The 13,872-nt window shown below is 62.5% G+C and overlaps 2 protein-coding genes across 2 annotated transcripts in view; both read left to right on the top strand.

Annotated features, from left to right (window-relative positions):
* RNF157 (ring finger protein 157) overlaps positions 1–2,914 on the top strand; it is a 54,800-nt gene extending 51,886 nt beyond the window's left edge. Inside the window, exon 18 of the mRNA XM_040456483.1 lies at positions 200–2,914. Coding sequence (XP_040312417.1) covers positions 200–321 — 122 coding nt within the window. The 3' untranslated portion in view covers positions 322–2,914. The remainder of the gene's footprint in view (positions 1–199) is intronic.
* Positions 2,915–3,756: 842 nt separating this feature from the next.
* FOXJ1 (forkhead box J1) lies at positions 3,757–8,700 on the top strand. Its single transcript, XM_040456484.1, has 3 exons — positions 3,757–4,249; positions 4,781–5,446; positions 7,246–8,700. The coding sequence occupies exons 2-3, from the start codon at positions 4,949–4,951 to the stop codon at positions 7,999–8,001; spliced, it is 1,254 nt and encodes a 417-aa protein (XP_040312418.1). The 5' UTR covers positions 3,757–4,249; positions 4,781–4,948; the 3' UTR covers positions 8,002–8,700.
* The last annotated feature ends 5,172 nt before the right edge of the window (positions 8,701–13,872 follow it).

Here is a 13,872-nt window from a genome sequence, read left to right as displayed (position 1 = left end):
GACAGGGACAGCCCCCTGCCCCCTGGGTGCCCACCTCGCCCGATTCTCTCTCCTCCGCTGTGGCCTGCACACACATGGGGGTCTCAGGTAACACGCGTCCTGCTAGCTTCCGTGCCGAACTCCTGGGCTGTCCTGCTGGAGATGCCATCCGGACCTGGCCGGGGGTCTGGCTCCTATCCCCTTCTTTTCTCTTCTCCAGGCACCTGGCAGGCCGATGACAACGTTGTCAGTCGTCGGCACACACAGCGCCCGCGCTTACCATCCGGCAGCCTGGAGGACCCCCAGGACAGGCCTTGCGTGTGGGGTCCTTTGGCCGTGTGAGAGCCCCAGCCCATCCCTGGGCTCCCTGCCACCCTCCCGTTCCATCCCGGCCTCACTGGACTGCTGGCCTCCTCGGCATCCTCAGCGAAACCTCGAAGACTCTCTACACCCAGATGCAAGCTAGACGTGGAGGTCAGCCTGCCCCCGCTCCCGGCCCGGTGTCCTCCGTAATCCCCACCCTTACCCACCCAGAAGGAACTGGCAGCCTCCTCTCTCCTCGTGGGCCGAAGCCTCTCAGTGAACTGCAGCTCATGAGACCTCTTGCAGAGACTCTCTGGAAGGTACCCACCTTGACCTTCAGGTCCACGGGCTGGTTGCTCCTCGTGCATCTTTTTCTCCTTAAGGGGAACAACCAAGAAGACCTGGAGTCTTGGCAGCTTCATTACAAACACCCCTCTGGCATTTTCTGGTCTCTGGAACATCTGGTCTGGTCACAGAGCTGGTCCCCTGTGCCTCGTGCATCTGTGTGCTTAGGAAGGAGGCCTCGAATCTGAGAATCCCCCAGTTACGTGATGACCCTCGGGAGGGTTATTTAGGAGCAGGTGCGTTCATGAAGGCCTGGGACTCCATCCTAAGGTGACCTTTCACAAAACACATCTTTGACCACCTCTGTGTGCCAGGCACCTGTGTTAGGAGCTGTCGGATGTTCTCACATTCCCTCACCACAGCCCGGTCCGGTGGCGGTCTTCTATCTGTTGTCCCTGTCCCCACCCCTTTTTGTCAATAGTTGAAGAAATAGGCTGAGAGAGGGGTGGAACAGTGATTCTCAAGTCGGTGCCCAGGAGTCCCACAGGAAGTGGCACACGTGGAGCCGGGGCCTCCCCACCCCAAGTGTTACCCTTCCCTGCCTTCCAGACCTGCCGAGCCTGAGCAGGGGAGGGGGAGGCACTCCTCCCACAGGCTCTTTAGAGGTTCAGAGATTCTGTGGTTCAGATCATATGCACCATCCCCACCCCCACCCCCGCCACCTCTCCTCAGCCCCGTGCGAGGCATGTCAACAAAAGTCTAAAACAGCGAGGCCAGGCTGTAAGCTGCTGGGAGTTCCTCCTCTCTGGACAGTTGTTGTCATCGGTGGCTCCACACAGTTCTTGCACAGATGTGTCTGTTGGCTTTGGGAAAAGGTGGTCTTTTAGTGGAGCATGAGATAGGGTAGCAGAGTTAGATACAGCAATTTATGAGGCCCAGAGACCACAGAGCCTTTAGGCTCTGACCATCATGATGGCCTGTCTTTGTATTTGGAACTGTTAGCCTGGAAGAGCCTTTCAGGGTCGTCTCCAACACCCCATAGTGAGCCCCGTGCCCAGGGAATCCTTCACCCCTTCCGTGTGGCTTCTTTGCACTGCCAGGCGGTGGTGACCCTTGCCCGGCCTAGTGGTTACGGCTCAGGTCCTGCCCTGGTGGGGGGAAGGCCTGCTGTCCCAACAGACATGATATGTGAGTCATGCCTGAATCTAAGCTTCTGTCTTGAGTCCCCATGTCCCCCTCTCTGAGGCCCTGCCGGGGCTTCTGGACCCTGCTGCTTCAGGCCCGACTCCTGTCCTTTCCCCCAACATCCTTACGGCCCCTTCTGCGGTTGAGGTCAGAGCAATAACCCCACTGCCTGATTTCCTTGAAGTTTAAGCCCCAGGGAATGGGGATCTTCCCTCAGCCGGGGGTGGCGGCCCACAGCCTCCCTCCCCTCTCGGCAGGTAGTATTCACCGTGTGGTGTTACCCAAGATGAAGGAGATGTAGGTAAACAGTTGCCACAGTGGCCAGGAGCCCTGAGAGAAAACCATTATCATCACCCCTCCTGGAGGGTCTGTGTCCTTCCTTACAGCACAGGCTGGGTCCTCTCCCAGCAAGAGGCTCAGATTCTTTAAGGTCTTGGTTCCATAATCAAGACATGCCCAGGTCAGAAATGGCCCTTTCGCTCCTGTTTCTCAGACTGATCCCTCTGTGTCTCTGTCACTCTGTCTCTCCTACCTCTTTGTTCTCATTTGGCTCTGAGGCAAGCAGAAACATCCCATCCAAAGGAGCTGGTCTTTAGTCAGCTTGGTCAGGGAACAGGGCAGCTCCTGACCCTGCCGCACCCAGTCCGTCATCCGGAGACAGTTGTGTTATGAGCAGTTGGCCCAGTGAGGATGGGATGGGGCCTGGCCTCTCGCACAAGGGCACAGACTTCTGGAGGCCTGTGGCTTCTCCTGCCAACTCTGGCCCGAGGTTCCTGTGGCCCCCAGGTGGTGTGCTGATCCCGGCCGCATGGAGCCTTCCTTCCTTCCGCACCCAGCTCCACCCATTGGAGTTTATGCCCGCACTGGGGCATCTCCTGGGCATAGAGCCGCACACTTTGAGCTGTCTCGCCTGGGGAGAGTTGGTGTCCTGTCCACCTGATCTTGGCATGCTGGTTGATCACTTTGCTTTAGGACCTGCACACCTGGTGTGTGCAAGTGTGTGTGTGTGTGTGTGTGTACTGTTTGTGCCATCTGTGTACCCCTCACTCCCTGGAGTACACTCGTGGGCACACTACAGTGGGGACATCAAGGATGCAATATTTATGGACTGCTGCATGATTCTTTAAAACGAATAAAACTGTTTACAAGGGAAGGAGAGCTATTAACTGTGTCCTTGGCTCATTTGTGAAAGTTTCTGTCCGACTTTCTCCAGCACTCAAACATTTTTCCTCAAGAGAATCTCCAGATGGCGGAGTGGGGGAGGCAGAAGGTAGGGAAAGACCTGCTCCGCGTGGGAGGTGGGAGTTGAGGGGCCACCCTGAGGACACGGGCTTCCCACTCCCTGCCCTCCAGCTTCTGGGCAGAGGCCTGAGTAAGGAGCCCTCACCCCACCCTCACCCTTAAACCGGAGAACTTCCGTCACTGCAGCTCCTCAATAATTGAAGAGCAGGAAAGCTGGTGACCGGCCAGAGACCAGGAGGAGGGGAGGAAGCAGCCCCTGGTGTCCCCCTACGTTTAGTCCATGCCGCTAGAAAGTTGGTGAAACGAACGGGGCGAATGACCCTGCTTGCGAGAATTCCGCAAGCCTGTGACCTCTGTGAGTTTCACTCACCGGCTTTGTTCCCTCAGCTATCTGAAAAGGAGGGAGAGCGCTTCCGCAGAAGCCTCTGGAAAGTCAGCTTCCGGGAACCCTGCCGAATGCAGGGGTGGGGAGGGAGCCGCTTACCGGGAAACCCTGCTCGCCTTGGTGTGCCTGGGATCGGTGCAGCCATTGCTGCGGGCCTGAGCGGCAGGTGGCATCGGAGAGTCAGACCTGCCCGCGGGCACCCAGACGACACTCGGGGTCGGGAGGGTGGGAAAGGGCACAGAAACGTGAGCCCAGAGGAGAGGAAAGGAAACCCCAAGCACACGATTCCCGAGCCTGAGCCGGCTCCCAGCCTTCCCAGCCTTGGCCCCCGCGCCCCTGGCTCCGTCCGCGGAGCCGTGGACGCCCGGGGCAGCCGGGACAGGAAGGGAGCGAGGGCGGGAGTGCGGCTGCCCCGGCGGACGGCTCGCGGGCGTGCCGGGGGCCTCGGGCGAGAGCCGCGCGCTTCTCCGAGTCCTGCGCGGGGCCCTCGAGCGGGAATGCGCGGAGCCGGGACGCGGTGGCGGGTAGGGGGGCTGGGTGGCGCGGGAGAGGGCGGCAGAAGGAGGGAGTTCGATGAGAGTTACCGCCAGAGAGAGTGGCTAGAGCCCGCGATCTCCTTAGAAACGCACTGGCCAATAGCAGCAGCGGAAGCTGTTTATGGGGGCGGAGCGTCGCCATGGCAGCAGAAGAAGCCTTTGCAGCGGCTACTTAATGCCGGTCCGGGGGCCACTAGCGCTCAGAGAGGCGCCGTCGGGCGGGGGGGCGACAAGGGGCGCTGGCGGGGCACTCGAGCTGGGTACAGAGAGCCGCGGGGGGTGGGAGGAACTTCTTCCAGAACCTTCCTTTGGCCCGGGCTGCGCTCTGAGCCAGGTAAGGGACTGAGACGGCTGCTGGCCGCGGGAAGGGAGGGTGTCTGTACCAGCCCGCTCTCCCATCCGTCCTCGAGTGAATTGGTGGACCCGGGAATGACATCTGAGTTTGGGGGACACTAACTTCTCGCCCCCTGTAATTCCTATCCTGTTTCCTTCCTTCCCCGTTACCCCCCATCCTAATATCTCTTTTCAAAAATCAGACGACTTCCGCGTCTCTGGCCTCTGCCCTCCTGGGCTCCCTCGCCCCGTTTCCATTTGTTGTGAGAGGGTTGATCTCCCGCTCTGGGGGAGAAGGTGATAGCCTCGGACACCCAGTAAAGAAAGTCTCCTCTAAAACCTCGGAGAGGAAAAGAGTGCGAGGGACACAGCGGGGGTCGGACCCCAGGGCACTGGTTCTGTTTCCCAGACCTCGGCCAGCAAAGATCCTCCCCAGCAGCGGGGACGATTTTAGAGGAGCCTCCCCCTCCTCGCACACACTCTCCCATCGAGGGTGGGGAAAGTGCTCAGCTCCCGCCGTGGTCCTTCGCAGGAACCACACCGGTCTTCCGAGGAGGCGACCCCCTGGTCGCGGGATGGAAGCGCGCGTCCGGGAGGCCCTGTAACTGGAGCCGCGGGAGTCAGCGGGCCGGAGAGCGCGGCGGGCTACCCCCGGCTCAGCCGTGGATGTTGACCGCCCCCTCGGAGGGTCCCCGCAGACATGGCGGAGAGCTGGCTACGCCTCTCGGGTGCAGGGGCGGCGGAGGAGGCGGGGCCGGAGGGCGGCCTGGAGGAGCCCGACGCCCTGGACGACAGCCTGACCAGCCTGCAGTGGCTGCAGGAATTCTCCATTCTCAACGCCAAGGCCCCCGCCCTGCCGCCGGGGGGCACCGACCCCCACGGCTATCACCAGGTGCCAGGCTCGGTCGCGCCGGGGTCGCCCCTGGCGGCCGATCCCGCCTGCCTGGGGCAGCCGCACACTCCGGGTAAGCCCACGTCGTCATGCACGTCGCGGAGCGCTCCCCCGGGGCTGCAGGCCCCGCCCCCCGACGACGTGGACTACGCCACCAACCCGAGTGTGAAGCCGCCCTACTCTTACGCCACGCTCATCTGCATGGCCATGCAGGCCAGCAAGGCCACCAAGATCACCCTGTCGGCCATCTACAAGTGGATCACGGACAACTTCTGCTACTTCCGCCACGCTGATCCCACCTGGCAGGTAGGGGAGGTGCAGGTGGCGGCCACTCCCTCCCCACTCACCTCCTTTCTCCCCACGCGGGGCGGACTGACTGGACTTAGGTCCCAGGTCCGCACGCCGAGTAGGCTCACTGTGCAGGCAGGGCCCCAAGGGAGGAAGGCCATCGAGGAAGGACCTCAAGGGAGCCCAGTGCTTGGAACTGCCCCTCCCTTTGACTTCAGAGAGAGAGGAGGGAGGAGGTTGAAAGGGCTTTAGAAAGGATGCAGACCCCAAAATTCATGGGGAAAACACCTGTCGCTCATCCAGTAGACCCAGCCCGAAGACCAGGGCCGGATTATGCGCGGACATGGCCCTCTAAGAGAGGATGATGGACTAAGGGACACATTTTTGTCCCAGGTCCTAGAATTCCTAGACACCGCCCTGCCCAAGGACAGTCTGTCAAGGCCCAACTCAGAATGGGATGCTGGAGCATGGCCCCTGCCAGGCTCTGCATTCTGTCTTGTTGCAGTTGGCCAGTGGAGGTGGGCTGGGGGTGGGGGGACATGGCATGTGGAGGCCAGCGGTGTCCCCCTGGAGGCACTGTGGGGCCTTCCTAAAGTAATGTTGCTGCCCCAGCCCCTCACCCAACTCCTCCTCAGTTTCCTGCCTCCTGTCCTCCCCCTCTTCTCAGTCAACCTCCCCGGGGGGACAATTACCTGGGCCAGGTGCTTTCCACAGGGGCTCTCCCTGCCGCACTCACTGGCTTCATGTTCCAAGTCTCCGGAACCTGGCACAGAGCAGCCAAGGGGCCCGAGCCTCCATGTAAACATCCCAGCCTTACTGGGGGGCCACTACCCACCCACCTGCTCTGCCTTCTGGGCCCTAAACCCCTGTCCCCTGGCGTGGTTTGGACAAGACTGTGCACCTAGGAATGAACAAGGCAGAGTGGTGATTTGAGGCCAAGCAGATATGAGCCTTCCACTTTAGATCAGGGTCTAGTTGGAGAGAGAGGCCCCAGAACGCCCAGACTCTTCCCTGGGGCACCCACCGGGAGCAGGCTGCAGAATCCCAGTCCCAGGCCATTCCACACTTGCTGGGGCCCTGACTGGGGCAAGTGTCATTTGTACCCTCGATGAGAAAGCAGAGACACCCCCCCCCCCTTCTCTCCTCCCCCAAGTCCGTGAAGCTTAGGCCTCGGGACTTAGGTGTTAGGAATGAGTGCTGTGCTCCAGGCTGGGTAATAATCAACTGAGGCCTCATAGCCTTCCGGGTGGGGGGGGGGGGGAGTGGGGAGGGCAGGCCAGCAGGGGCTCAACAAACAGGGCAAGGCATCAGATCCCCCCCCACTTCATCCCTACACACGCTCAGAGCACACACCCTCACACCCTCCACAGCCCAGCACTCCCCACCCCCACCTTTCAACCCACCCACTCTTCACAAACAGGGCCCGCCAAGCCCAGGCCCAGGCCCAGGCCCAGGCGGAGTGAGATGGCCGTCCAGGCCCTGGGGGAGCTGAAGCCTTTGGCCAGAGACCACAAGCGGTGGGGTAAGGGAGGGAGGGCAGGCCGGGGTGGCCCTGAGAGCCACCCTGCGGCTCAGGGCTCGGATGACTGAGCAGGCGGATATCCCGGCAACAGGGAACAAAAGCCCCCCGGCCGCACTCCTGGCCGCCGGTGCCCTGTGTGGCCTGTGTCCCAGAGCCACCGGTCAGAGCGCTGTGTCCGTCCCTCCTCCCCTGCGGGCAGGAGCACGAGTCGCGCCCCCCCCCCCCCATCGCCGGCCCTTCCGGCTCACCCAGCCGACCTCTTTCTCTCCTCTCCCCCTCCCTTCCCCGTGCCCAGAATTCCATCCGCCACAACCTGTCCCTGAACAAGTGCTTCATCAAAGTGCCTCGGGAGAAGGACGAGCCCGGCAAGGGGGGCTTCTGGCGCATCGACCCCCAGTACGCCGAGCGGCTGCTGAGCGGGGCCTTCAAGAAGCGGCGGCTGCCCCCGGTCCACATCCACCCGGCCTTCGCCCGCCAGGCCTCGCAGGAGCCCGGCGCCGCCCCGTGGGCCGGGCCGCTGACCGTGAACACCGAGGCCCAGCAGCTGCTGCGGGAGTTTGAGGAGGCCACCGGGGAGGCGGGCGAGGGCAGGCTGGGGCACAAGCGCAAGCAGCCGCTGCCCAAGCGGGTGGCCAAGGTCCCGCGGGCCCCCAGCACCCTGCTGCTGACCCAGGAGGAGCAGGGCGAGCTGGAGCCCCTCAAAGGCAACTTTGACTGGGAGGCCATCTTCGAGGCCGGCGCTCTGGGCGGCGAGCTGGGCACCCTGGAGGCCCTGGAGCTGAGCCCGCCGCTGAGCCCCGCCTCGCACGGGGACGTGGACCTCACCGTCCACGGCCGCCACATCGACTGCCCCGCGACCTGGGGGCCTCCGGTGGAGCAGGCGGCCGACAGCCTGGATTTCGACGAGACTTTCCTGGCCACGTCCTTCCTGCAGCACCCCTGGGACGAGAGCGGCAGTGGCTGCCTGCCCCCGGAGCCCCTCTTCGAGGCCGGGGACGCCACCCTGGCCGCCGACCTGCAAGACTGGGCCAGCGTGGGCGCCTTCTTGTAAGAGGCCAGGCCCCGCCCCCGGCTCCGGACAGTGCCCGCGTCAGGGCCCAGAATGCACCCCCCCACCCACCCACCCGGCACAGGCCCACGGACACCCTACCGCCCCGGGCAGGAGCTGGGCCAGGTCTCCCGAGGCTGGCCCCACGAGGCCCTGCGGCCCCCAGCCCGGGCTGCCTTCAGATTCCAGCCCAGGAGGCTGAGAGCCGAGGCCCAGGACCAGAACTGCTGCCTCCCCGGCCCCCGGCCGCACACACAGTGTTTCATTGATCCTCCTCTTTCCTGCCCCAGGGACGGGCTCCGGCCCCGCACAGTGGGGGCTGCACGTGGAGGGGCGCTGGCCTGAGCTGGGGAGTAACAGTACAGGGCCCGCCCCTGGGTGCCTCAGCTACGACACCTCTCCCTCCTCTCCCGCTGTCCTCCCCAGGTCTCTATCCAGAGAAAGATCCCAGGTACAACAAATGCTAATTAGGTGACAGCAAATTAACCCCCTGGAGGCCCCTCCGGGCAAAGCCTTCCCCCTGGGCCTGGGGAAGGAGGGGGGAGGGGACAGAAGGCAGGGACAGAAGGCGGAGACAGAATGAGGTCGGGGAGCCTGGTGGGCGAGGAGGTTTTCTAAGGCCTCTGGGGTCTTTGCCTGGCCCCATCCCTAGAGGTGGGGGCAAAGAGTGTAAATCCCTAATCTTTGAGGCAGAGAGCAGTGGGGGAGTTGGGGTTCTCGGGGTTGGGGGCAGGGGCAGCTGAGCTGCAGTGGGGAGGGGACAGACAGACTAATGTAGTGAGTGTAGCTGTAGCTGAGGCTTAACTGGGAGGGATGGAGCTTGCTAGAACCTCTGGGACCAGGAATGGTGGGGGGGGGGACGGATCGCCCGCATCCCTGCCCGAGCTTGCTGAGGGGGGAGTGTCCCGCTCTCCCCTGAGCCCCTCAGTCTGCTTCCCACATCCACCCTCCTGCCCTGTGGGGCAACCTAACCTTTTTCATGGAAAGTTATTTACAATAAAACATTTTTAAAAATAAAATTTTAAAAAATCTGAAAACGGACCTGCTTGCAACTTTAGGAGAAGGCAAGGGCCAGTTTGGGAGGAGGGGATTGGCTGGGAGGAAGATGTGGGGGCGCTGAGGCCTCCAGAGTGCCCCTTGATGAACTCTCCGTGACCTCTGTGTCCCCTGGGAGGAAGGGGCTGAGGAGCAGTCCTCAGGGGTCCCCTCCAGCCTGGGCCTCAGCACCTCCGTCTGCACAATGGGGAGAATTGCACCCATAGTCCCCGGGGGAAGGGCGACAAAGGAGACGCAGCCCCCTCCCTGGCCCTGGGGACTCACAAGGGCCAAGCATGCCCAGGGACACGCTCACATGTCCCTGACCGCGAGGGCCTGCCTGGGCTCGCCGGCCTGAGTCTGCGGTCCTGGCCTGGGCCTGTCTCCAGCATCACCCTCCCTGGGTCCTCTCCTGGAGGGACAGGGTGTGAGGCCAGAGGGCCCCAGCGCGGCCTGTGCTCACCCAGCCAGGCGCCTTCCCTCCCGGGCCCAACGCAGGCCGGAGGAGGAAAAGGCCACCAGGGGGGTCCCCCACGAGGGACCAGCCTACCGGAGTCCTAATGGGGAAACTGAGGCACGGGAAATGTGTGTTTGGGTGACGCACAGCGGCACCTTTCAGTCCCTCCCCCCAGCTTTGTCTGGAGCCCACCTCTCCACCCAGCCCCCTCCCACACCCAGGGCACAAACGGGCACTGTCTCGCACAACCCTGCCCAGCCTCCACAGACCCCTTTCTCCCGAAACCCCTTTCTTTCCCTTCTCTCCAGTCTGGCTCTAGGCCAACCTGGCATTCCCTGTGCTAACTTGCGGCTTTCACTTGCTAATTATTCCAAATATTTCGGGAGGGCGCACACACTGTTGGGCCAGGGGGTTGGGGCCTTCCTGAGCCCAGAAGCCAGCCCACCCCGGCCCCACAGCAGGCTGAGGCGGCTGCCTCCACTGAGACTCCCTTCACCCCTCCCTCTCTCTCCCCACCACCCCCACCAGCCTTCCTAGCCACGGTCCCCAGTAGAGGGGAACAAGGGGGCCCCAGCCTTCCCATTGACCCCCAGGATCAGCCTCCAGTCCTGGCCGAAAGGGAGTACACTCTGGATTGACAGGTGGGGTCGGACCAAGGCATCAGCGATTTTAAGGGTCTCCAGATGTTTCCAATAGAGGGGCTGGGCCGCTGAGCTTCACAAACTCTCCCCCGGGGCAACAGGCTGTGGGGAGAGCCCGATCTATCCCTGCTCTGGCCCTTGGCTGGGTGGGTTTTTAACCATGTTCATTTACCTCCTATTTATATATAAATTCAATGCAATTCCAATCTAAATAGATTTCGCGCCATGTGCCAGTAAGTTACAGACATGATGCCCTGTCAGCACTGAATACTTCAGCGTGTATTTCCTTAGAACAAGGACGCTCCCATGGAGGCCTAGCGCCGTGCCCACGGCCAGAAAACCAGCGCTCACGGGTGGTCCCTCGAACCACAGACTCTATTCAGATTTGCAGATTGCCCCCCTGCCAGGCTCACACGTTGCACTGCGTGGTTCTCTCTCTTTCGGGCTGTGTGGCTTGGCGCCCTTGACTCAAGCTCTCCCAGCAGGCTCCTTATCTCCTCTGATCCCCACCTTTGAGGTGAGAAGCCCCTGAACCACTTCGTGCCCGACTGTGGGGACAGCGCCTTCCCGAAGCAGGGAGCCAGCGTTCGGTCTCCAGAGGCACCACCTTCCCCTGCTCTCCTTCCCCCATGGGTCCCCCAGCCAGGAATGTGATGGGGAGGGGGCAGGCAGGAGCTCAGACCTTGGGGGCCCTCCCGTCCCGGCTCCAGCACATCCTGTTCCACAGGACAGCCCCCACCCCCACCCCCTCCAGTGACTCTCTAGTGTCTGGAAGGTCCCGGGGATTCCGGAGCACCTTGCAGTCCTGGAGCAAATGGGCCAGGCCCCCTGCAGAGCTGAGGGCAGGACTGTCTACGCCACCCCCATCCGCGCTCTGGGGACCCACACCTGCGGAAGGAAGACAGCCGGAGGGCTGGAAGGTAGGGAGGGGAGAGAGGGCTGGGGGAGAGGCGGTCATGAGTCAGGCGCACTTCCATCCCGGGCTGAGGCCCAAAGGTAAACAGGTGTATTTGGACTCCTGGCAGGGGGCAGTGGGCTGGCCCGCGGGGCAGGCCCGGGCCTGTCGGGGGTGGGGATGTGGCGGGGAGGCCTGCATTAACAATGGGGTGGCAGAGTGGCCCCCAGGTCCTGCTGACCCGGTCTTGTGTGATGAGGAGGAAAATACAGGTGACAAGGAAGGGGAGGACCCTGGGGAAGGGCCCGGGGCTGTGTGAGGCCACACATGCTGGGGGTGCCCTGAACAGTGAGAGCCAGAGACATGCGAGGAGCCCCTGGGGGTGAGGGGGTCACCTTCCTCTGGAGGCACACGTGTCTGTCCCCATCTGTGGCTCCCAGGTGGGACAGGTCAGAGCCGCTCCGATGGGAGTGCTGGGGCCTGGACTTTCCCTGAGTGTCCAGAGCAGGCAGGGCCCAGCTGGAGGGCACTGTCCCCCAGAAGCCAACCAGCCTGAGTGGCAGGGCAGGGAGAGGAAGGTGCACAGTAACCAGGGGGAGTGACGGGGCCCAAGGTCTCACTGCTGCCCCCACCCCCAGCCCAGCCCCGTCACCCTAAGGCTGTCATGAAGCCAGGGCGGCAGCTTGGGGCTGAGCCCCAGACCCTCTTTCCCTTCGAAGGAAGGAGGCGGAGCTCTGGGGAAAGTCAGAGCTCCAGGAGGTGGGGAGGGCAGGCAGTGTGCCTACCCACCCGCCCAGCCTCCCCCCCATAGGCTCCCCCAGGTATGGGGGGGGAAGGGCAGGGGGAGGGGAGCTCCCACCTACTGTTTGCGCAGGGGGCAGAGCTGAGGCCCGGAGGCTGCCCAGTCTCCTTTGCCCGCGGCCAAGCCACCGCCGCTCTGTCCGTGGGCCTATTCCCACCCCCAGTCCCCCTGCCCCCCTTCATGCCTCACTGGGGCACTAAGCCCCTCCTCACCCCACAAGGCATCCCTCGTCCCTCTAACTTGCTTACCGTGAACCGTGGCCCTGTGTTGGCAGGGCAGGCAAGGGGTGGGGGGGCGGAGTGGGACCCAGGCCCTGCCTCCGCTTTCAGCCTCAGAACCCACACGTCTGGACCCCTCTGGGCAGATAACCTGTCTTGCTCATTCCTACATTTGCAGGATCAAGGACAGTGCCCAACTTCTCAAGTACTGAGTGAATGTACTGGCAAGGCAGATGGATAAAAGGTAGAAAAACACGCCAGGAGCCTGGGCGAAAATATTCACTGCAGACAACGCCCACCTAGGGGTTCTCCGGGCGGCTGGGGGTGAAGAGGCTCCTGAGGCCCCCAGGGTACAGAGGTAGCAGGGGGAGAGCCCTCAGGCCAGGGGGATCTTTGAGAAAAGCCCCATGCCACCCTCTTCTGGACACAAGGAAGAGGCTCCTTTGTTGAGCCTGTGGGTAGGGATGGGGTAGGAAAAGAGGTGGGGCCCTGAAGGCCGGCTGCAGCTGAGTGGGGTGTGTGGCAGCTGTGAGCCAGGTGAGGGAGAGGGGACCCTGGTAGGAGGAGGGAGCAGGAGGCAGAAGAGGCCTTGGCTTCCTCCTTCTCTTCCGCTCAGCCCCTCCCCCACCCGGGGCCCAGGTCCCGGGAATGAGAATCACAGGAAGCCCAGAGACCGGGCTGGTGTGGACATCCTGGCATTCAGGGCTCCCCCACACCTGTTATTACCCCATCTAAACCCGCGTGGCGGGCAAACGGGCCTCTTGCCTGATCGCGCCCCAGCTACAAGGTCACCAGGACAGAGCAGTGCCCAGCTCAGCTGTCTCAGCTGTCCCGGTGCACCAGGACGGGGTCCTGGGGCCGCTGAGCCAGACACCCCTGGATCCCGGGAGCCCCCAGAGCCTGGTGTTTGGTTAAAGATTAACCTTGGCCTGGCGGGAACTGCCTGGGCAGCTGGGCAGGGGCGGGCACTGTCCCACAAGGCCAGGCAAAGTCAGGACCACCGGTTCAAGCTCAGTTTTGGAGAGAAGGGGTGGGGTGTCGGGGGTGTGAGAGGGTGGACCTCACAGAGGGCCAGGACTCAACCCCCATCCACGTTCCCTGGGTCTCTCTAGACTCCCTACTTCCCGTGTGTGGGTTTTATGGAGAGCGAGGGACCTTGAGGGTCTCCCAGCCCAGGAAGGAATCCGAATCAACTAGGTCTGACCCCCTCCACACAGAAAGAAGTGGGTCATTAAGGGAGGTCAGTCCCCACCCCTCAAAGGCTCCTCAAAGACTCCGCCCCTCTGGCCTAGGGAGCTCTTGTCTGAAGGCAGAGTTCGGGAGAAAATCAGATGGGGGAGGAGAGGGAAGGGAGGGGGAAATGTTCCATGTGGCACGGACATTGAGCGGGCTCAGGGCCCTCTTTTTGCAGAGGAGAAAACCGACTTCTGCGTTCTCATCCCTGACTCTGGAGTTGACTGGCCCTGTGACCTTGGGGAGCCAAGCGAGGGGTGGGGGGGAGTGGGGGGGTGTTTAGAACCAGGCTGATACTGCAGGTGTCAGTGGCCATTGTGTCCCTTCCCCCACGCTTCCTCCCCAAACTGATTGTCTCCCTAACTCTTTCTGACCCACTGATTTGGGGAGCAGGGTGGCCTTGTTGCGGTGACCTCTGATTTCACTCCGAGAGGCAGGCAGAGTCGTTTTCTCAGCACCCCAGTCATCTGTTTCAGGATGGGAATTTTATTCTCAGAGCTTTGCTCACAGGGTATGGTTCCTTTTCTGAGAGGGCGCTCCTGAAACCCTCCTTCCTTACCCAGAAGTCTCTCAAGCACCCCTCACCTGTGCCA

This window comes from Herpailurus yagouaroundi, unplaced genomic scaffold, assembly GCF_014898765.1.
Source record: "Herpailurus yagouaroundi ecotype Mexico unplaced genomic scaffold, PumYag 217, whole genome shotgun sequence".
Lineage (NCBI taxonomy): Eukaryota > Metazoa > Chordata > Mammalia > Carnivora > Felidae > Herpailurus > Herpailurus yagouaroundi.
Note: the sequence above shows the minus strand (reverse complement) of the source record. Positions and strands in the feature narration are given on the sequence as shown.